Source organism: Tinamus guttatus, unplaced genomic scaffold (assembly GCF_059628265.1).
Source record: "Tinamus guttatus ecotype Peru unplaced genomic scaffold, ASM5962826v1 Tinamus_guttatus_pri_ptg000629l, whole genome shotgun sequence".
In the NCBI taxonomy this organism is placed as follows: Eukaryota; Metazoa; Chordata; class Aves; order Tinamiformes; family Tinamidae; genus Tinamus; species Tinamus guttatus.
Window position 1 is genome coordinate 1,050,085 of NW_028289163.1, and position 22,058 is coordinate 1,072,142.

The window sequence follows — 22,058 nt, forward strand, 5'->3', positions numbered from 1 at the left end:
CAGAGCCGCTTCCGCTTCCTCCACCGCCCCGTCCCGGCTACCGAGTCGCGGTCCTCCCGCGGTGCCAGAGCGGCTTCCGGCGGCGCGGAGGAAGCGGAAGGGCTGAGAAGATGGCGGCGGGGGGCGGCCGCGGGACGGAGGCCGCTGCCGGGAGCCCCCGGGCCCCGGGCCCGGCCTGGCCGCGGGTGTGGGCGCTGCTGCTCGTCGCGATGGCGGCGGGTGAGGCCGGGGCCGCTATGGGGCGGGCGAGGGGGAGTTCCCCGGGACTCGCCACCCGCCCCCGGTGAGGGGAGAGCGAGCGGGGACGGGCCCTGGTCTTCTCCGTCGCGAAGGGACCGGAGGGAAGCGGGTTCCCGTGGGGTTTCGAGGCTCGGGTGACGTTCCCGTGGGGTTTCGTGGTTGGGGGGACGTTCCCGTGGGGTTTCGGGGTTGGGGATTTCCGTGGGGTTTCATGGTTGGGGGGACGTTCCCGTGGGGTTTCGTGGTTGGGGCGACGTTCCCGTGGGGTTTCGTGGTTGGGGGGACGTTCCCGTGGGGTTTCGGTGTTGTGCGTGGGGGTTCCCGTGCAATTTTGACGTTCGGGGGGCGATTCCCGTGGGATTTTGCGGTGAGGGGGGCACCTCCCATCGGGTTTGCGCCCGGGGGGCTGCGGTTCCCGTGGGGCTTCGGCGTTGGGGGGTGGGAGGAGGCGCCCCAGGCCCCCCCAGCCCCTTCCAAAGCGCCGCCCGCCCCCAGGCCCGTGCGGGGGCAACTCGGTGGAGAGGAAGATCTACATCCCGCTGAACCGCACGGCGCCCTGCGTCCGCCTGCTCAACGCCACGCACCAGGTCGGCTGCCAGTGTGAGTACGGCCCCTCGCTGCTCCTTTTCCTGGCGCCTTTTAGCCAAAAGGCACCTCCTCCCCTCCGTTCTGCAAGCTGCGCTGTCCTTGGCCTCCTTCCCGCTCGGCTTTCCGCGCTCGTTTCCATCGTTGGCCTCCGCTCTCTCTCCGCAGCCTCCATCAGCGGCGACACGGGGGTGATCCACGTGGTGGACAAGGAGGAGGACCTGAGGTGGGTGCTCACGGACGGCCCCCACCCGCCCTACATGATCCTGCTCGACGGGAGCCTTTTCAACAGGTAAGACCCCATCACCCCTTTCCACCGTCCCAAAGGAGCCCCGAGGACATGAGGGGCTCCGATCTGATGCTGCTTTTCAAACGCCACATGGTTAATGAGCCCTGAGAGCACCAGCGTGCAGGAAAGTTGGAGAGTTTTCGCCGTGTCTTAGCGCTTAGATCCGTTTCTGTCTCCCAAAATGGGCAATTTGGTTCCTTAAATCCAAGAGTTCTTCCCTGTGTAATTTCTGCTGCTCTGGTGTCCCTTGTACCTCATTCAATGAGCTCGTTCCCATCTGTCTCGTGCCCTTTGGGACAGGGGTGAAGTGATTGGGGTTTTTTTGCTTGTTGATATTATGCACAATCATGCAGATTCTCGAGAAGACTGGGGGAAAGGGGACCAGTTTTGATCCAAAGCACCAAGGGATGCTCAACTGCATCTGTAGCGTGTTTGGGATTGAAACTTTTGGTTAACTTTGGGTTAGGAAAGACAAGTTTGTGCTCCTCTGTGCCCTGTTCCAGGAGGGTGCTGCTGCAGCTCAAGGGAACCTCCCGCGTTTCAGGCCTTGCCGTAGCCGCTGCTAAACCCAGCCCTCCCCAAGGCTTCTCCCCTGGTTTGCAGTGCCCCAACGATGGGTTTGGTAAGGCATTACGTTATGAAAATGTTTACCTGGACACTGATTTGTTGCAAGTTTGATTTTCTTGGACATATGAGACGTGTACTTTGTCCATGCTTGGTCATTAAAGCCTCTTGTGTTTGTACAGGTTGGGTGGAGCTCGGAAATTGCACCTTGTTATTTCTCACACATTCCAATTTACCCATTTCTTCGCTTTTCCAGGTGTCTATTCCAAAGATTATGGCCCTCAGTACGCGCACTGCAATAGCACGGTGTGGAATCCCGTGGGCAGTGGGCTTTCCTACGAGGATTTTGACTTCCCTATCTTCCTCCTTGAGGATGCCAACGAGACTCAAGTTATTAAGCAGGTACTGCACTTTGCAGGCAAGTGAGAGAGGGGATCTGCACGTGGCCTGAGAAAGGGGGATGAATTGCAGGGCCAGTGCTGCTACAGAAACATTAAATTTTGTAATAATTTCTCTTTCTTCCAGTGCTATCAGGACCATAACGTCCCCCGTGACGGGGCTGGCCCGGAGTACCCCCTGTGTGCTATGCAGCTCTTCTCCCACATGCACGCTGTCACCAGCACTGTCACCTGCATGCGGCGCAGCTCCATCCAAAGCACCTTCAGCCTTAATCCAGGTGAGCAGGTCCCCCTTTGGGGGATAAGGCCAGCAGGAAAAAGGGGGAATAGTAAGAAAATGGCCCCGGTGTTGTAGTCCCAGTTCTTGAGCTGCTCTTGCTTCCTAGAGGTGGTGTGTGATCCTCTTCTCGACTACAACGTGTGGAGCACCCTGCAGCCCATCAATTCCTCTGGAAAAGTCGACCCTGACAAAGAAGTCATTATTGTTGCTACTCGAGTAGGTACCTTTTAACGTTGCTCTGGGATGCTGGGAGAATGGAATCTTCCCTTGCTGGAAGATACCTTCCTAAATATTTTAATTTCCTTCCATTTTTTCAGACTTTGCTTTACATCTGACTGTCTCGTTCTGCAAGTAGGTCCCTTTTAGAGGGCAGAGCCTATTATTTCAGCATAAGAACATCTGGGTTTTAATTCTGCTTGTCTTGCTACATGACTTAGGGCGTTTCTTCAGTGATGCCAAACCTTTGAGGAACCAGACAAGTAGAAATAGTTAACATTTCTGCTTAGGGTTTTTAAGATTTTACATTTCATTAAGCTTTGGTTCTTTTTTTCACCAACGGGGTGAGTTGTGAGGTGGGCAGAGGCTGCGGATTTGGCTTTGCCAGTGAAGTGCTGGGTTCTGATTCCTCACGGCCTGCGTGGGTGTTTCTTGCCCCTGCTTTTCGTGCTTGCAGATCGACAGCCACTCCTTCTTCTGGAACATTGCCCCGGGGGCAGAGAGCGCCGTCTCGTCCTTCGTGACCCACTTGGCCGCTGCTGAAGCCCTTCACAAAGCGCCCGACGTGCAGCTGCTGCGGAGGAACGTCATGTTCACCTTCTTCCAAGGGGTAAGAGCAGCAGGAGTGTCGCTCCACCGTTTGGCTTATTCCAAGGCAGCGCATCCATCCTTGGCTTCCTGCAAACAAACTTTCTGCAAGCCTTTCTGCAAGGTCGTCGTTGGCGTCCCCATACCCTGGTTCTCTCCACTTGCTTGGTGAGAACAAGATTCCAGCTGCTCTGGGATAGCAGGAGCAGATGGGGCTTCTGCTCGGGCACCCTGTTTCCTGCCCCCCAGCTCATTCTGGGCGAGTGACACAAACTTTCCTTTCGCTCCTCTCTCCGCAGTCCCTCGATCTGTTTGTTTTCTGCCTCACCCCTGTGCAGGGGGGAACGCAGCAGCTACACTCCACATCCTGACACAAAGCCCAGAAAAGACTAGATTAAAATTATATGTGTTGACAGCAGTGAAATGCAGCTCACTTCGGAGAGCCCAGCGCTGGCGTTGGCAGCTGCGTTAAAGCAGAATAAGCTGCTGGAGGAGGGACTGATGGCCAACAGCTGATGTTCCCCTCAAGGCATCTCCACTGATGGCTGCTTTTGTGCAGCTCTGTGAAACTGGCTCCCACAGCCCCACGCTGTGGCCCTGTGACTTCCTCCCTTCACCCTCCCCAGCGCATCCGTAGCCCTGGTTGGAATTTCCCTGGGGGAGATGAGCGCAGTGCCGAGGCCTGGAGTCTCCGGCGCGCTCCCGGAACGTGGGAGGCATTGAGACCTGGCAGGAAATTAGTCCAGGGGGACATATAGAGGCTCCTGCTGTTACTCCCTTGCAGTATCCTGCGAGATATCAGTGCTCACTGAAACAAAAGTCTGACTTGGCCTCTGTATCTTTGTTGCTTGTGCAATTCATGGGCTGTCCCTGCGGTCCTGCTCTTTGCCTCCACTTTTGTCCTTTTCTCCATCCCTGCCTGCAATCCCTCTGTTTCTCTCTGAGGTCTAACCCTCGCGTTGGTCCTTTAGCGGGTGCTGTAGGCACTTTCACACATAACTGATGCAGTTGTTGGCCATTGAGCTCCTGGTTCTGTTCTACGTTGGCCCCTCAAATCCTGCTCGTGGGTGAGCGAGGCAGCCACCTCGTGATTCCTGTGTGATTTTTTTCTTTTTTTTTTCTGTTGCAGGAGACCTTTGATTACATTGGCAGCTCGCGTATGGTGTATGATATGGAGAAAGACAAGTTTCCTCTCCGCTTGAACAACATTCATTCATTTATAGAGTTGAATCAGGTGTGGGATGAGTTAGGGGCTCTCTATTTCCCGTTTCTCTTTGATGATATAAACGTGGCTTTTCCAGCCAGTCTTTTGCTGGGTTTGACTTCTCCCTGCGCTGGGTTTCACGGTGGGCCTTTTCCTTGCAGGTGGCTCTAAGGAATGACTCTGTTCTGTGGATGCATACGGACCCCGTCTCTCGGAAGAATGAATCTATTCAAGGGCAGGTAATGGAGAGCAATCTGCGCCAGCCACGAGGCTGTCCAATCTTTAAAACAATCTTTAAACTTCCCAGAGAAATGCCGCTTCCAAAAGCATAGCAGAACCGTGTCGTTTTCTCCTCTTTCCAGGTTGAAAACCTGCTACAAATCCTGAGCAACAGCAGTACAGGAGCAAATGTGACTTTGCAGGAGGTCGGATATTCCCAGCCTCTTCCCCCCTCCTCCTTCCAGCGCTTCCTTCGGGCCCAGCACATCCCGGGAGTGGTCCTGACCGACCACCGCGCGTCCTTCCACAACAGGTACCTGCCCGGAGCGGGAGGCCGCGCCGGCCGGGGCCGGTGGAGCCGGCGGAGGCTCCGGCTCCCCGCGGGCTCCGCGCGTGCGGAGCCGCCGTCCAGGGGGAGCCCAGGAGCCAACACGCGCCGTGTAATTGAACGGGCGCGACATAATTATTCTGACAACCGAAAGAAATCCAGTTTTGTACAGAAAATGTTCCCCACAGCTGGCTGGAAGCCAGAGGTGAGCAAATGGCAACTGAGCGTGCCTAAGCCTCATCTGTTCTTCCAGAAGCTGCTTTTTTTTCTTTTTTTTTCCTTTTTTTTTTTTTTTTTTAATATGGCTTTCTATTTGTGGTGGCAAGGAGCCCCAGGCATTAGAAAGGGCACTTTCATTTACCCCACCTGACCCTACTGCAGTTTGTTCCATGGAGATCATCTCTTCCTCAACATTGAAAGTGGGAATGTGGGGTGGAAGATGGACAGATCCCCTTCATTTCCACACCCCCACACGTTATTCAAATTGTCTCTTTCATCTTCTATCCTATGCTGTTTCTGGGAATATTTGTCGGGATAAAGGAAGGGGGAAGGAGCTTCCTTTTCAGCTCCAGATCTGTCCTGAAAGGGCAGGAAAACGCACAACCCCACTTGTGTGTGACCCATGTTTGGATTTGAGGGATGTGTCCCAGGTGGTCTGGGAATGTCAGGTGCATCTACCACGCACCAATTGGTTTCCAATCCAGCTGCGGCCGCTGCAGCTACGTTGATGTAAACCTCTCATTAACTTGACTTGGAATTCCTCCCCAACCTCGGGATTCCTCCCCGGGATAAGGCATCAGTCAAGTCCCCTGGCACGACCTGCATCATGAGCTCTCCTCTCCCAGGGCCTTGTGCTTGGGTTGTTGCTGCCTCAGTTTCTCTGCCCATTTAATAGATTGGGCTGTCGCCCACCTGAAAGCTAATCACAGCTTGTAAATTGCTGGGAGATCCTCAGATGGGAGAAGCTGTGGAAGGGCCAAGTTAATTATAAAGCCTCATTAAATGGTTTAAGGAGCGTGTGGCAGGGTAGTGCTTTGGCAGGGCTCTGCCTCTGCTCCCAGGAGGCTGCTCCCACTGTTTGCTTTAGGCACGCTCTGAATTGAATTCCATGCCCTGTGGTTTTTTGTCCGCCCCTTCTCAGCTCTGTTTGCCTCCTTCTTTTCAGATACTATCAGAGCATGTACGACACTCCGGAGAACATCCGCGTGGAGTACCCTGAGGGGCTTAGCCCCGAGGAGACCCTGGAGTATGTCACAGACACAGCCAAGGTGCCTCCCCTACGTTTGCTTTCGCTCTGGGATGGATGGGGCTTTGGGTAGGGGTGGACAGCGAGCAGGATCGTGGCAGAGGGGGACATCGGAGTGCCCTGTGTGGTGACAAAGGCAGCAGGCACTCGCATGCCAGCGCGGTGCGGGCGCTCTGATAGACGTGTCGGTTCTGGCTTGCTCTCCCTCCTTGTGCTGGATCTGCCTGTCTTGATTAACACAGAGCCCTCTTCCTTTGCAGTCCCTGGCAGAAGTTGCCACCGTGGTCGCCCGTGCTCTCTACCAGCTTGCAGGGGGAGCCAGCAACACCTCTGCTATTCAGGCAGATCCAAAAACGGTACGAGCAGATGGAATTGAGTCCCTGGCATCTCTGTTGAGCCCTCACGTACTTCCCTTCTGTCTCTGTTTATATGTGTTTACACAGCATGCTGTCCTGTCTGTCTCCGTGAGGCTTTGCCTCCCCCTTTCTCCCATTCCCCACCAAAGCCAAAGGAAAATGTTTCCCCCTTCTCTGCCACCATCCCGCTCGATCTCAGGGCAGGCATTGAGATCCACAAACCTCTTCTAAAACAGAGCTCTCCCATTTCACAAAGCAGAAGAGGAAGCTGAGGCCGAAATGGCAATATGTGCCCCAGGGATCGGCCAAGGGGACAGTGGAGCTGGAATTAAACCCAGTTTTCCCAATGCATCCCTGTGTTGTATGCAGTTGCAAGATAGAGTGGTTCCTTTGCTGTGCTCTTGGCCTCTCAGCCAGATAATCCTGAGAGAGCCCCTGAGATGCTGTATTCTCTCCTCTTTGTATAAACCAATTTCCATCTCTTTCCAGGTCGCTCGAATGCTGTATGGGTTTCTCATTAAAATGAACAATTCCTGGTTTCAGTCCATCATTAAACCAGACCTAAAAGTAATTCTAGGTAAGTGTGATATAAGGAATAATTCAGGATTGGGCTTGACCCCATGTGTTACCTGGCGGCTTTCTAAAGTCCTGTAGAAATGTCATCTGCTTCTGGCCTTCCCACTGCCAATCCCAGTTCTGTGCCTGTTCCAGGTGATGTTCCCCAACACTACGTAGCAGTTTCCAGCCCCGTGAACACTACCTACCTCGTGCAGTATGTGCTGGCCAACCTCACAGGCACCGTTGTCAACCTCACCAAGGAGGAGTGCTTGAACCCTGAAAAAGCACCCAATACTGAGAAGGAAGTAAGTGGCCTTCGGAAGAGCGTAGCACATGGTAGATGAGGAAGGAACTGCTGTCTCGCTTGCTGTTTTTCTGCTTTTGAAGAAATCTGGTTGGGAATCCTTTCCGTTCCCCATAATCCCCATGGGAGAACTGGGGAAACTCCTCCAATGAGGAGGCATTTTAATGCCCAAGGGCAGAGAAAGGGTGGGCAGACGGATCCCATTACAGCAAGAACAGCCAGTAAAGCCCCCTTTTCCCTAGAGATGCGTGTGGGGTTGCAGAGCGGGGCAGCTAGTGTAATAATTTGCAAGTGCTGCCCCCTCATGCCCTGTTTTCTTCACAGATGTACGAGTACGCCTGGGTGCAGGGCTCTCTGGACCCTAACTCGACGTCGCGGGTGCCCTTCTGCGTCCGCTCCACCGTCCGCCTGAGCAAAGCCCTCTCCCCTGCCTTCGAGCTCAGGCAGTGGGGATCCACGGAGTACTCCACGTGGACAGAGAGCCGCTGGAAAGACATCCGTGCCCGGATATTTCTGGTAGCCAGCAAGGAGCTCGAGGTAAGCTTGTGCATACTTTAAAAAGGAAAGTAGAGGAAAGGAAAACGTGTGGTTAGGCAGAATCCATAGGGCACTGAATAACATCTGCCAGCTCAAGGAAGCGTTCGGAGGTTGTTAGGAGATCCTGTGCCATCGTCATCTGTGAGCTCCCCAACTAAGAACAGCCTGACTTTGACCCTTGGGTCCAAGGGGGACACCCTTGAGAAAGGGGTGACAGGAATGTGTGGTCCCTTCCCACATCCAGCTCCTTGTGGGGTAACAACCTAGTCGGCCACGGCCAAGAACGCAGAGGAATCAGAGTCCAGACTGAGCTCTATGACTGGGTGTGATATAGCTTAAGTACCAGCAGAATAAGGATTAAGTTGACAGTGACTTTTGGACTGTGCCCTCGTGGCAACGATGTCACACCCCCTTTTCTGGAACTGGTACTGGCTCAACTTACTTCATCTAAGCAATGCCACTTCCTCCCCTCTAATAGATGAATTCCCTCAGTGATGAGATGTCCATCCAAAGCTTTGCATCAGAGACTCCCTTTCTCCCCAAATTCTGGGAGATGATGCAGGGCTGTTGTCGTAACAAAAACATTAAGTGTCTCTCCTTCCTCCCTAGATGATCACTTTGGCCGTGGGCATCGTCATCCTCATCTTCTCTCTCCTCGCCACGTATTTTATCAACGCCAAAGCAGATGTGCTTTTTAGCCTCCCTCGGGACTCTGGGGCAGTGGCTTACTGAAGAGTCTAGGAAGTCCTTGGATTAATTTTGTCAAAGAGAAAACTACACTGGAACGCCCCTCTCTCCGGATAGGGACGCAAACGGTTCGCTCCAGAGCTTCCATGCTCAGGTTCTGGGGTCTGAGCCCCAAAACGCAAAAGACTTTCCCAGAAAACCAAGCTGACCAAGTGCCAGCGAGATTGTGACTGCCTAAGAAGTTCCTCAAAGTTCCCCAAAGTTCCCAAAATGACAATTTCTTTGTAATTTGTCCAGACTTCTGAGCAACTTGGGAGGACTGGTCCTGGATGCTACCAAGATGACAGTGCGATGGGTGTATCCCCGAGATGAGAGCGAGGTTGGAAAGCATAAAGGAATTTTTTTCTGGGATGTACGTGGACCGTCGGAGCTCTGTGGTGTCTGACAGTGCTGGTTGCCTGTTAATGTCAAACAGTTGCTGTGAATCTGTGTATACTACAATGCAGGGAGTGCAAGGTTTGTCAAACAGAGGCTTAGGTGTAAAATGTCCTTTTTTTAAAGGTGCAATATTTCCTGGGTTTTATGTATATATATATTATATATATATATTAGTTCCATTTAATTAAAAAAAAAAACAAAACTCTGCTTACACATTAACCCATTGCCTGTATTGTCTTAGTTGCTGCCAAAAGGACCGAAAACACTGGGTCTTGCAAAATGCTCTGGGCTTGGGAGGATTGGAGCTTGTCTGATTCGTTTTTTTTTTTAACTCCCAGTGAAACTTTTGAAACTTTCTAGGACTGGCTGAACAAAAGAGACTGTTCCCTTAGGCAGGACAGGGGGCTCGTTGGCTGTTCGAGTCCCCTGTTTAGACTGTAAGCCCCCCAAGGCCGAGGGTTGCCCTGTACAGGGTCACCCCCATCGTGGTTGTTCTAATAAACGTGTTTTCTAACGAGCGTGTTTGCACACTCTTGTTTGCTCTGCTGCTGCTGCACAGCACCCCGCAGGACTGACCCTGAGGACTGCCCGTCGTGATGGACCAGCCCGGGAGAAAGAAGCTCTCAAGGATCCAGATTCTCTCTGTTGTATGAAAGAAAGTTCCCTTGTTTGTCAGCAGTCCCGATTCCGAGAGGTAACGGTGGCAGCATCCAAAGTTAATGGTTCCAAACTAGGTGGGGAGGATTAACCATCGAAACCAGAGCTGGCCAGCACTAAACCACGCATCGCTTTCCTTAGAGTGCAATGCAGGTGAATTGTATTTAAGTCTTGTCTCAAAAACATGAGTTTCAAAGTAATTCAGGCTTTGCACTTTCACTGCTTCCCTTAGGGAAGCTTTTTCCACTTGCTAATGCATCTTGCTATCAGAACACTGTTCCTGGTGCTTGGTGGGATGTTTCTATGCCTGATATCCTGCCATTTCTCCTAGCAAGGCTGAAGAAAGTTTTATCTGAATTTACATGGAGGCACCTTTACTTTATTATGAGAATTTTCACCCCTTTCCACACCAAACCTTGGAACTCATCCCAACTTTGTCAGAACAAAATCAGCCCCCCTGAATTATCCGAACAGAGTATTTGTGTGCATGCAGGTTTTCTGCAGGGTGCAGAAGGCTTGTGCTCTGCCATGGTTTTATGATTACATGAGGGGTTTTTGCTTCCCTAAGGTGAGTTTATTTAGCTTTATTTAGCAGCGAGATGCTGAGATCAGGGGTGACTCATCAATAAATTTTGTCAACATAGATGGAGCTCTCAGTTTTAAAATTAAAAAAACTTCCCCCCCCACCATGACCCCTTCTCTGTGCTTCTCTGCTTGGTTGTGGTGGGGAGGACAGTATTTGTTTGCTTTTTTCTTTTCCCTTGAAGGCTTCGCTTTGGATTATTTTTTCTCCTTGTTTTCTTTCTCCCTGGATTGCTGGATGCAGCTGGGAAGTGAAGGAGCTCCGAGAAGGGAGGCAGCAGCCCCGGCTTTCCTGTGTCCCTCCTCCAGGTGACAGTGACCCTTCCCTGTCCCCTTTTCATCTGGAGCGGCAGCCTCTCCACAACCTGTTTTCATGGGAATCAGGATGCTCCCTCGACCTTGAGGTGAACGGTACCTAAAATATGGAAGTGTTTTGTTGAGGTAGAGCAAATATTAGTGAAATGAGTCACTTTGTGTGACGTGGGGAATTAAATCCCCTTATACCAGCAACGAGACCACGCAAAAAAAGTCCTGTTCCAGCACACGAAGGGAGCAGGCGGGAGGGAATCTCGATCCCCCTGACCCATTTGGTCATTTATCCTCGCTCCCGTGCTCCGAACAAAGAGCTGACAGTGGATTTGGGAGTGCTCGTTCCTCTCCGCCGGGAGCAGGAAACCATTTGCTTCCTTTGTGCGCTGCTACCGCCCCGGCAGCCCCCGGGGAGCCGCTGTCTGCCGCTCCAAACCCAGGGCTAGTGCCTGATCCCAGGAAAGCTTCGCTCCCAACACATCCTCTCCAGGCTGAGGACATTTATCCATGGGGAATGTTGCCAGTTTAAAAACGAAACGGGCTCGGCCCCGTGTTCCTCTTCCCTCCTAAATGCAGAAGCAGCCCCTGGGTTTGCAGCGAGCTGCCTCCGTTCCTGGTGTAACAGCAGCTGTCCTCAGCTGCTCGAGCCTTAAAGTTGATAACTCCCTTGATACACTTTTCCTCATCACTCCAGAGATTATGTGCATTAATTAGAGCATTCCTAATGCTAATAAGCAATGGAGAATAAGTGCCTTCTCGGTCCATGAATGTGGAAAGTAGTTTGAGGACTGGCATCTACATAGGTTTATTTTTATCTTTGCAACGAAAGCAAAGCTACGGAGTTCTGGGATGCAACCACATATGGAGGCTGCCAGTACAGCCTGGACCTTCACAGCCCTTCCAGGTGGGAATGAGAAGCACTTTCTTTTCCAGTTTTCCTGTTTCTGCTCAGTGCTGTAGTGTCAGATAGCAGCACTGAGCGACAACGCGGAGCTGTTGGGGTGGCCTTCGTTGAGGTAGGCTGATGGAAAACAAGATAATTCCCCTGTTCAAAGCCTGTTGGCTTTGGTAATTAAGTAAGTTTGCATGGGAAATTATGCAAAACATGGAAAGCAAACAATTTTCCAGATCCGTGGTGCCTGGTCGGCTTTGAAACAGCTTCTCCCAGTGTGTTATCCCTGCTGCCTCTCGGCATAGGGAAGGGATATGGAGCAAGCAGCATTTGCCCCTGGCTTCCATGCTCCTCCTCAGCGTGGGGGACTAAAGCTCTGGTCCAGCAAAGCCATCGAGTTCAGGCCCTGGGAAAAGGCCCTGTTGTGTTTCAGACTTTGGCTTGTTGCTTTGAAGCGCAAGTCCTTGAATTTCTTCCAGAAATTCTGCGTTTTGTAGGTGGGTTAAATCATGGCTGGTCTAACCAGTTCTTCCCGTTCCTCCAAGATGCTGGACGCCTTTGAGTCCTGTCCAAGCTCTTGGCAGCCCTGGCTGCTTTTGCAGGTCACTATTTCTGCTGGGTTAATGAGATAGAGGGTGGCATCTGCCAGGCCCCTGCATGTGCACCAGGAATGGCCTTTGGCTTCCCAAGGGGCTTCCTCTCCTGCCCTTGCTCGGTGGGTCGGGAATCACTTTCTCCATCACGAAGCGGAATTAGCCCAGCCTCGACCAAGGGAAGCGGGAGGAGAGCGCGGCAGAGCAGCCAGGAGCAAATTCGCCCTCAAGAGACGGAGCAAGTTCGACCGGGGGGAATAAAGAAGTGATGCAACCGCGAGCAAGTCTTGGCACCGGATAAACACCGTGACGCCAGCGAGCGCCCGGGCGGCTGCTCCCGCGGGTCCTCGTGCCGCTCCGAGCTCCGGGGCTGTTCCCGGCTCCGGCTGCAGCGCACGGAGCTGCCTTTGCTCCTGTCCTCGTAGCTGCTCCTCGGCCTGCAGCTGCAATGGTGCAACTCGAGGTCCCCCTCTTGGTGCTGCGATGGTGCTGGGATCACCGGGCTGCCCCGAAGAAGCTTCCCCCAACCCATTCCCAGCCGGAACAGGACCCGAGCGGGGGTTTTGCTGCAGAAAGGGGCAGCTGCCGCGCACGGGCCCTGCCCTCGGGCCCTCAGCCGTCCTGTCGAGACTCCCCGCTTCCCCCGCGGATAATTTGCAAGCAGCAATTTCCTCTGGTCCCTCCCCACGTGGCTCCTGCCGGGGATTTCTGCACAAAAAGGAGATGCCACCGACTCCGCCGACCCCTGAACTCGGCTGCCTCGGGGGGCAGAGGGCTGGGGCTGAGCCCAGAGAGGAGGGTTTGCAGCTGCCCCTGCGCCCTGCGGGGAGACATATGGGGGTGACAGTCAAAGAGATGGGAGAAAGGAGAGGAAACGCGCCCGGGCCTCCCCGCTCCCGGGAACTTTATGGCTCTGGAATATTAAGAGGCAGGAAAGTTAATTAATACCCAGAACAAAGCCAGGGCTGTTTGGCTTCTGGGTGAAGGAAGCAGTGGAGACAGGAAGGGAAAAAAATTGGTGTCTTCTTAAATAATCCGTTTTCTACGTTTTGTCGGCAGCTTAAATAGAGATGAAGCAGCTTGGGGGACAATATTGGGAGACCAGAGGAAGAGACTTGGTGACAAAGAGCAGGGGAGTTTGCAGGGCGCTGGGGGAGCGGGAGAGGCAGCCAGGAGCAGCCGAGCGAGCGGGGCCTCGGCTGGGGCCCTGACACTGCTCCAAGAAGTCGCTATTTCCCTTTCTCAAAGCGACGCTTCTGCCCTGCTCCTTGTGTCCGTTCCTCAAGGGCCTCAGCTGGGGTTATTGCAGGGGGGACGTTTAGTTGCAGCTCCCAAATGAACGCGCAGACCTTCCCCCTCCTCCGTGCAAGGCTCCGGGGGCTCCCGCTTGCCCGAGGCGCCGGGATGGGACGGTGCAGCCTTCTCCTTGCTTCCCGGCTCCAGGAATCGGGTGCAAAGAGATGATTCCATGCACTGAGCCACAGGGTCCCGTGGCCCATCCGGAGCTCTGAAAAGCAGCCTGGAGCAGCCCTCGGCTGTGCCTGTTGGCACCGCGGTCGCTCCGTGCGCTCGGGAGCTGCTGCAGCCGCCGCTGGCCGCCCTCCGGCACCACCCGAGGCCAAGACGTGTTTAAAATCAGCGTCTGGATGCTACAAATGGGAGCGCACGAAGCGCCGGGCCGGATGATGACCAGTCCGCGCCAGTCCCATCGTCGCCAATGGGACCAGCAGCTGCTGCGGGAAAGGCCAGAAGGCCCCAGGGTGACCCGGAGCCCCAGGGGACACCTGGGATCCTCGGAGGGGACTTACTGGAGCCCCAGGAGAACACGTCGTGCTGCCCCTCGTGCCGTTGCAGCCGGCGGCCCCGGCTCTGCCCCGCACGGAGAACGTCCAGTCGCAGCCGCCGTCCGTCCGTGTGTCCGTCCGGCTGCTTGTTGGCATTTCTGGAGGTGGAGGCTGAGGATGGAGGACGCTGCCAGGGGATCCTTCCCCGGTGCCAGCGCGGCTTTAGCAGCGAGGTGGCTGGGGCTAATCAAGATCGACGTGCAAACAAAACAGCATCTCGGCGTCCCGGAGCCAGCAGAAAGGGAGAAGCAGATGGGCTGGAGGAGGCAGGGAGCTGCTGCTAAATGGATTGATGGAGAGGCCTTTAAGAGAGATGGATTGGAGAGGGAGCCGCTGGAGGAAAGGGCCGGGGCGGCCACGCTGCGAATGGGGCAGGGGCCCAGGGACATGATGGGAAGGGAGAAAGGGCTGCAGATAACAGATGGATGGACACAAAGACTGGAAGGGAAGAGAGGGACAGATGGACAGGCAATAGAGAGAGTCAGGAGAAGAGAGGGATCTGAACGTAATTAGATTGGATCCGATTATGACAGACTCGATTAGAGCAATATTATGATCAGGAGCTTCTGTCGCTATTTGGCTTTTAGGGGGGAACAAAGCCAGGGAGCACGTGTGGAAGGGGACGAGCGGCGGCGACGGGGACCGGGCGGGATGAAAGGAGAGGGGCTCCTTGTGAAAGCTGTCAGGGTGGTGGTGACAGATTGTCTGGTTATCGAGCACCGGGGCCGTCTGTCAGCGCCCGTTCACAAAACCTGCACTCAATAAAAGCCGGCGAGACAAAGGCGAGGAGCGGAGAGGGGCTCTGGGCGAGCGCCGGGGCCGGGGGAGCTGCTGCTCCGCTCGGCCCGCGCGCGGGGACCGCAGGTGCGCGCAGGAGCACGCGTGTGCATGCGCGGACGTGTGCATGCATGTGTGCATGTGCTCACGTGTGCATGCGCTCACGTGCCGCGGGCCGGCTGCACGCGTGCCGACACCCCAGCACCTGCGGCTCCACTTCCCACTCCACAGCGCGCAGCAGGGCCACGTCGGACACCCCGCGAGCGCCGCGTCCTGCATCCCGGGTCAACGGGGCAGGAGAAGGTGCAGGGAAAGGAGCAGGAGCGCGCGCGAGCCGCCCGGGCGCAGCGGCGCGAGGGTTAAAGCCGTCTGTTTTCCCCGACAAGCGCAGCCCAGCGCGTCCCCGGGGGCTCCCTACAATATGCCGCCTCGTCTCCTGCCAAATGCTGCCCTTTCTCCTCCCGGCTCCCGCCTCGCCGGGCCCTCGGGGCGCCCGGCGCCGCTCGCTCCGACCCGGCGCCATCCTGCACGTCGAGGCGGGCGAGTCCTGCAGGGCATCAGCCCCTTGGACGGGATCACCCAGCGCAGCAGCTCGTGCTGGCTGGGCCAAGGGCAGCGAGAGGCTTTGGGAAGGTGGCCCCATTCCCACCCGGGCTCCCGGGCTCGCTTCCTCCCCAAAGGCCGTGCTGGAAGTGGGGGAAAGGCCAGGATTGACCCGGTGCGCTCTGCACCCGTTGGTCCCGTCGGTCCCATTAGGCGCCCGCCGCCTGCTCCTCGGTGCCCCAGCGGTGGCCGCGCGGCCACCTGAGCCCCCGCGAGCGCTACCACCATCTGCCATGCGCTGGCAGGGCCAGGGCTGCCTGGGTGCCCAGCACTGGGAGCAGCCCTGGGATGCAGGGAAGGATGGGGATGGGGATGGGATGGGGATAAGGATGAGATGGGATGGGGATAAGGATGGGATGGGGATAAGGATGGGATGGGGCTATGGATGGGGAGGGGACAAGATGGGATGGGGATAAGGATGGAATGGGCATGAGGAGGGGATGGGGATAGTGATAGGGATGGGATGGGATGGGGAGGGGATGCCCCCGCTGGTACGGAGGCCATGGGCAGTAGGGACACTTGCGGACCTTGGGTCAGGGGTCTCCTGATGCTGAGGATGGTGGAAGGTTCTCTGCTCCTTAGCGGCAGGATTGGGAATCAGGCGGGCGAGAGGCAGAAGTCCAGCCCCAAGAGCCCCTCATTTGACCGCTGAATGGAGCAGCGCTGCCCAGAGCAGCAACCGCGACATCGGGGCGCCTCCTCTCTCTGTCCTCCCTCTTCTCCCTCAAACTTGGGTGCGGGGGATCTCAGGAGCCTCCGCCGCGTGGAGGCGGCTGCTCCAGCCCGTCCAGGAGAGGCTCTCGATGCTCCGGTGCCGGCCGAGCGCCCGGGCACGTGCGCCGGCCGGTCCCCGCGGTCCCCCCGCCGCGTTGCCGCTCCCCTCCCGCCTCTCCGTTTCGCCCTTATGAAAAATGCATGGGGAACAGATGTCGCTTCTCCCGGAGCGCCCCCGGCCCACCACCTCCATCCACCCTCCAGGACCACATCCAACCTCCACCTCCCTCCGCTCCCGGGGGGCTCCCGCCTCCCCGCAGCCAATGACATCCCCTCTCCCCACGTTAATATTTATGAGGGGGGGGCGCCGGAGCGGCCAATGAGGCGGCCGGGGTCGGGCCGGGCGCGCGACGCCGGGCCATATATATAGGGGCGCCTATAGCGCGTCGGGGCACACGCGTCGCCGGGGCGGCCGTCGCGGGGCGCGGGGGCCGCTCGCACCATGACGGGGACGCGCGGGATGTCCCGGCGGGATCGCCCTTCCCCGCCGAGGGACGGCTGAGCCGAGCGCCCTGGATTCCCGGAGCCGCGGCCCGCCGAGAGAGCAAGCCCGGAGCTGGGAATGGTGCTTGGATGTGGGGTAAGGGGGCTGCCAGGGACGAGACGGCCGCGCGCCCGGGCGCTGCCGGCAGCTCCCAAGTGCTGGTGCCCTTTGCGGAGCCGCCGGGATCTCTCGGAAGGGATCCCCGGCCCTTCCATGCACTCCGCACTGCGCTTCTTGGAATAAGAAACTGGCCAGAAAGCGGATCCTGGGCATGGGCTGAGCCCTGCCTGGGTGGCCAGGGAGCAGGGACAAGGACGGGAAGCGCCGCTTCCCGCTGGGCTGCCAGCGCCACCGGCTTCGCTGGGCTCAGGTGGAAGGACCGGGACAAGCGCGGGGCAGACGGGCATCTCCCAGCGCCGCGTTTAAGGAGGCGGCGGTTCGCGGTTCACCCGAGGGCAGGGGCAGAGGAAGGAAGAGCTCGAGGACGAGAGGGCTGAGGGGGCGGCTCGGCCCCGCGCTGGGGCTGCCCTCGGTGCAAGCGACCGCGTGTCCCAGCGACGTCCCGACGCCGCCGAGCGCGGACAGGGCCCCGCGCGGGACTCCCGTCTGCGCCCTGGGTTCACCACAAGCTCCATTTGCAGAGCGAAGAAGGATCGGGCCTGGCCCCTTCGGAGCCGGGATAACGGGGAGGCAGGAGAGCAGAGAAGCCAGTGCAAAGAGCGAAGCGCGTTCCCCATCCCTGGGTGGAGGGTGTCCATAGAGCCGGAGTTGCCAGCGTGGAGCTGCACGTGGGGATGCGGTCCCAGCTGAAACTCCCTCCTCCTCCTCCTCCTCCCGGCCAGCTTGGAGCAGAGCTCCAGGGATGGCCATTGCGGATGGGATCCCCCGGCTCCATCGGGCTGCGGAGCGGGGCTCCCAGCTGGGGTTTGCTCCCAAGTGCGGAGCAGGAGGGCTGGAGCACGGGAAGGGCGGTCCCGGCTCTGCGAGCAGGACGGGGGAGCAGGGGAGGAGCACGGACAGAGGGAAGGAAAGTGAGGGAGAAGAGAAAGTTTGGGAAAACTGCAGGGATCGCAGCACAGCGTGTGGCTATCGCCAATGCGGCTCGTTTGGGAATTGAAGTTCCTTCCGTGTTCCCAGCCCGAGGGCTTCCCGCACATCACTTTTCCTCCGGGCTTCAGAGGGCGGCGGAGGCATCGCTGGGTCTGCTCAGGCTCCCACTGAACCGTCCACGCACGTCGAGGGCTCTGCCCGCTGCAGGGACGGCGGCTCCCTCCTTCCCGCTGCTCCGTAGCCCTCCGTTTCTGTTCCCTTGCCGTGCGGCTCATTCCAGGCTCGGCTCTCTCGGAGCTGCTCCCAGGGCACCGCGTCCCGCGGGGATCCGGCTCCTGTTTGGACACACGAAGCCGAGCAGCTGTGTTGGTTTCCATATGTCTGGGGTGCAGCATCCGTGACATACGGGCTCATTTAGCATACGGGCGCCCCCCCGCCCCGCGGGCTGCCTTCCCCCTTCCGCGTCCACCACCTGGCCTCCCTCCGGAGCGCCGGGAAGCGGCGGCTCCCGCAGCCGGCGGCCGCCGGAGCGCGGGGCCGGCTGCTCCCGTGCAGGGGGCTGGGAGCCAGCACAACCCATCCTATCCGTCCCATTCTGTCCTGTCCCGTCCCACCTCATCTCATCCCATCCCATCCCATCCATCCTGTCCTGTCCCATCCCACCTCAACCCGTCCTATCCATCCCGTCCTGTCCTGTCCCACCCCATCCCACCTCATCCATCTCATCTCGTCCTGTCCCATCCCACCTCATCCCATCCCACCCCATACATCCCGCCCTGTCCTGTCCTATCCCACCTAATCCCATCCCATCCATCCTGTCGTGTTCTGTCCCATCCCACCTCAACCCATCCTATCCATACCGTCCCGTCCTGTCCCATCCCATTCCACCTCATCCTGTCCCATCCCATTCCATCCATCCCATCCCATCCAGGCGGACAGCACTGAGCGCCCTGTGCTTGTTTTTCCAGAGAGCATCAGGAGCCGTCGCCTCTGACAGCTGAGGACAACCAAGCCGGGTCCCGCCGTGGCCACACGGAAGAGCCGGGGAGCACCCGCCGTGCCCCACACGGATGCTTATTTATTTATTTAACTCATATGCCCCTGCCTTCCTATTGCCCTTGTTTATTGAGGAAAGCACCCGCTCGCCCAAGGGGCTCTCCAGGGAAAAGGGGAAATGGTGACGCTCCCTCGCCGCCACCGAGTGTGATGAGGAGGAGGAGGAGGAGAACAGCCGGCGGCGCCTCGTGAGCCGCGGATTTTCTCCTTGGATCCGAGCGGTTCTGCTTCATCCCACCCCCGGCTGGGCCTGTCCCTGCTTCTCCGAGGCGCCCGTCCATCCCTCTGCCCTCTCCTCCCGAAATGATGCTCAACTCGGACCAGACGGAGCTCGACCTGCCGCCCGCGCGCTCGGAGCCTGAATCCGTGTTCGGCGGCGGCGCGGGGGACACGGGCGGCCAGGCCCGCGGCGGCGCGGAGCCGGGCGATCCCGTGCGGAAAGAGCTGCAGCACCTGAGCCGGGAGGAGCGGCGGCGGCGGCGCCGCGCCACGGCCAAGTACCGCACGGCGCACGCCACGCGCGAGCGCATCCGCGTCGAGGCCTTCAACATGGCCTTCGCGGAGCTGCGCAAGCTGCTGCCCACGCTGCCGCCCGACAAGAAGCTCTCCAAGATCGAGATCCTCCGCCTGGCCATCTGCTACATCTCCTACCTGAACCACGTGCTGGACGTCTGAGGCGCCCCGGCCCGCGTCCGTCTGTCTGTCTGCCGCCCGAGCGCGTGCCGGGCGCCTGGGCCGGAGCTTGCCGTCCAACTGTCCTTCTCCTCCTTGAGCCACGTGTTGGGATATGCTGTGCCTGTTCTCCTCCGTCTGCTCCAAGGGGCCGTGTCGCCGTCTGCCTATCCGATATGTCCCGTGTGTCCCCGCACCGAGCCCGGGTCCGTGTGTCTTTCCATCCTGCCTGCGGAAGGTCTGGGCCCTGGGCCCTGCATCTCCCATGGCCACGGATGCTGCCTGGTCCTCTCCGTGCTCCTGCTGCGAGTCCTGCTCGGGCCGCTTGCTGGATCTGAGCCGGGGGGCTCGTCCGTCCGCCCCCTGCTCCATGGCCACCCCCCAGCCCGGCCGCTCTTGGCATCTCGGCCGCTTCTGTCCTGCCCACTGGGCACTTGGACGCCCACGCTGGGACCGTCCCACCCACGGGACAGCCCGGAGCAGCCCTGAGTCCAGGTCCGGCTTTCTGGGCTCTCCCGGACTATTCCTGCCCCAAAAGCAAGAGCAGAGTGCGATGCTGAAAAGGCAGTTGCAGGACCCGGCGGCGCTTTCCAGGGACGGAGCAGAGAAGGGGGCACCTGCGGGATCCGGCATCGTCCCCCAGGCACCGAGCGGGACGTCACTGCCGGGAGCCCCGGGGCCCCGGATTAGCACTTTAACTGCTGCTCATGGGTGTCACAGGGGCCCTAGAGGGAAGGACCCTGGGGAGTCCCAGAGCCCGGCCCCGGCCCCCCAGCGCTCCCAGGACACCCCCAGCCCCCGGGGAGATGGAGGAGGTGAGAGGAAAGGCGGATCCCGGCAGCCTCCTCTCCAGGCAGGGTGCGCGCTGAGACTGGCGGCAGCTCGTTGCAAGAGTGAATGTTTTGCCTTGTTTGTGGTTTCGTCTGTTCGGTTGTTGGGATTGCTTTGGTTTGTTTGTTTTTGAAGAGTTAATTTTGCACTGGTGGGGGCAGGAGCGGGGGGCAGAACCCCCCGTTGTGCTGAACACGAGACAGGCAGCGCCCGGCCGGGCTCTCTGCTCGCTCCCGCTTCGCCCCGCTCCTCATTTTCCCTCTTGGATGCCGTGGCCGGAGCGGCGCAGGGCAACCCCCCTTCCCTTGCCCCCCCAAGCCACGTCTCTGTGCCACGAGGATATTTATTGAATTAATTTATTGATAAATGTTATTATTTATTTGCTGTGTTGTGCGCTTTTTGGGAAGGAAGAGCAGCAACCGGCGATGACGGGGCTGATGGCGGGGAGACCCCGTGGCAGGCGGATTCGGAGGGATGGGGGGCGGATTCGGAGGGATGGGGGGCGGATTCGGAGGGATGGGAGGCCGGCCGTGTCCCCGGGACGTCCCCACGGCGGCGGTGGCGCGACAGCAGTGCCATCTGCTGGGTCCCCTGCACAGGGCCCTGCCACCGCCGCTCGCCCCGGCCTGGAGCATCGCAGTGTCCCCAGCCCTTGCATGGGTGTCACCAGGCGCCGCGAAGGACCCAGCTCGGTCCCACCGCAGCTCTCGGGGGACACGGACAGGGAGACAGAGCAGCCCACGGTGGCATCACCCCGTGTACCCAGATTTGTCCCGAGCCTCCGCGGGGACCAGGAGCACAGGACAGGGGGGCCGGTCCCCAGCGGGGAGGGGACAGCCCTGACACCTCCCTTGGCCCTGCCCCCCGGGGGTGCTCCCAGTTCTGCCCTCCTGCTGCTGCGCCGAGAGGGAACCAGGGCCTGTGAAGCACCGGGTGGGAGGATGTCACCCGGCCCTGGTGGCCGGGAAGGAGCTGGAGGGGCCACGAGTCACCGGAGGAGCGGGAGGAGCTGCGGGCGACGGGACCCAAATGCTCCTCAAGGGGCGCTGCTGGGCAGGACTCGGGCAGGCGCCGCACTGCATTGCATGGCCCCGCACTGCATTGCATGGCCCCGCACTGCATGGCCCCGCGTTGCACGACCTCGCACTGCACGGCCCCGTGCTGCTGCACAGCCCATGCTACAATGCACTGTACGACTGTGCACTGCACAACCGTACACTGCAGGGCTTCACGCTACAGTGCACGGCCCGGCCCGGCCCGGCCCGGCCCGGCCCGGCCCGGCCCGGCACTGCACTGCACTGCACTGCACTGCACTGCACTGCACTGCACTGCACTGCACTGCACTGCACCGCACTGCCCCCTTGCACCGCGCAGACCCTCCTCCCCTTTAAGAGAAAACAATCCATTTAAATCCCGCCAATGGGGAGCGCCCGCGGGGCAGCGCCGCGCGCCATTGGCCGCCGCGGGAGGGGGCGGGCCCCGGCCCGGCTCATTGATATAAAGCCCCGGGCGCCTGGGGCGGCTGTTCCGGGCAGCGGCGCCACCCCCGCCGCGCCCCGGCCGCCATGGGGACCGGCTGCCCCCTCCCCCGAGGGACCGGGGTGACATCGTCCCCCCCGTTTTGGTCCCCGGGGCTTTTGGGGCCACCCTGCACCGGTCGCCCCCAGCCCTGGGCGCCCCTTTGCTCCTTGGAGCCGCCGAAGGGGCCGGGGTCCCTCGGGGGGTCCCGGACCCCCCCTGCAGCCGCGGATGGGCAGGAGCTGGACCCGGGGGGTCCCGGGCCTCAGGGAGGCCGGAGCGGGCAGGGGCACCGGCCCCGCTGCCCCCGCCCCTTTCCCAGCTCCCCGCGCCGAGCTGCGAGGCCGCCCCCCGCACGCGTTTCCTGCGGGGCCGCCAG

General features: G+C 58.9%; 2 protein-coding genes across 2 annotated transcripts; both read left to right on the forward strand.

Annotated features, from left to right (window-relative positions):
* Positions 1–209: 209 nt before the first annotated feature.
* NCSTN (nicastrin) lies at positions 210–8,645 on the forward strand. The gene is made up of 17 exons (XM_088535469.1): positions 210–219; positions 736–840; positions 994–1,117; positions 1,618–1,736; positions 1,935–2,080; positions 2,204–2,354; positions 2,463–2,572; positions 3,030–3,182; positions 4,290–4,394; positions 4,526–4,603; positions 4,727–4,896; positions 6,077–6,179; positions 6,418–6,513; positions 7,003–7,090; positions 7,225–7,376; positions 7,700–7,912; positions 8,522–8,645. Exons 1-17 carry the CDS (start codon positions 210–212, stop codon positions 8,642–8,644), a joined length of 2,046 nt encoding a protein of 681 aa, XP_088391595.1. The 3' UTR covers position 8,645.
* A 10,316-nt stretch (positions 8,646–18,961) lies between these two features.
* On the forward strand, positions 18,962–19,333 carry NHLH1 (nescient helix-loop-helix 1). Its single transcript, XM_088535332.1, has one exon. The coding sequence runs from the start codon at positions 18,962–18,964 to the stop codon at positions 19,331–19,333; it is 372 nt and encodes a 123-aa protein (XP_088391458.1).
* The last annotated feature ends 2,725 nt before the right edge of the window (positions 19,334–22,058 follow it).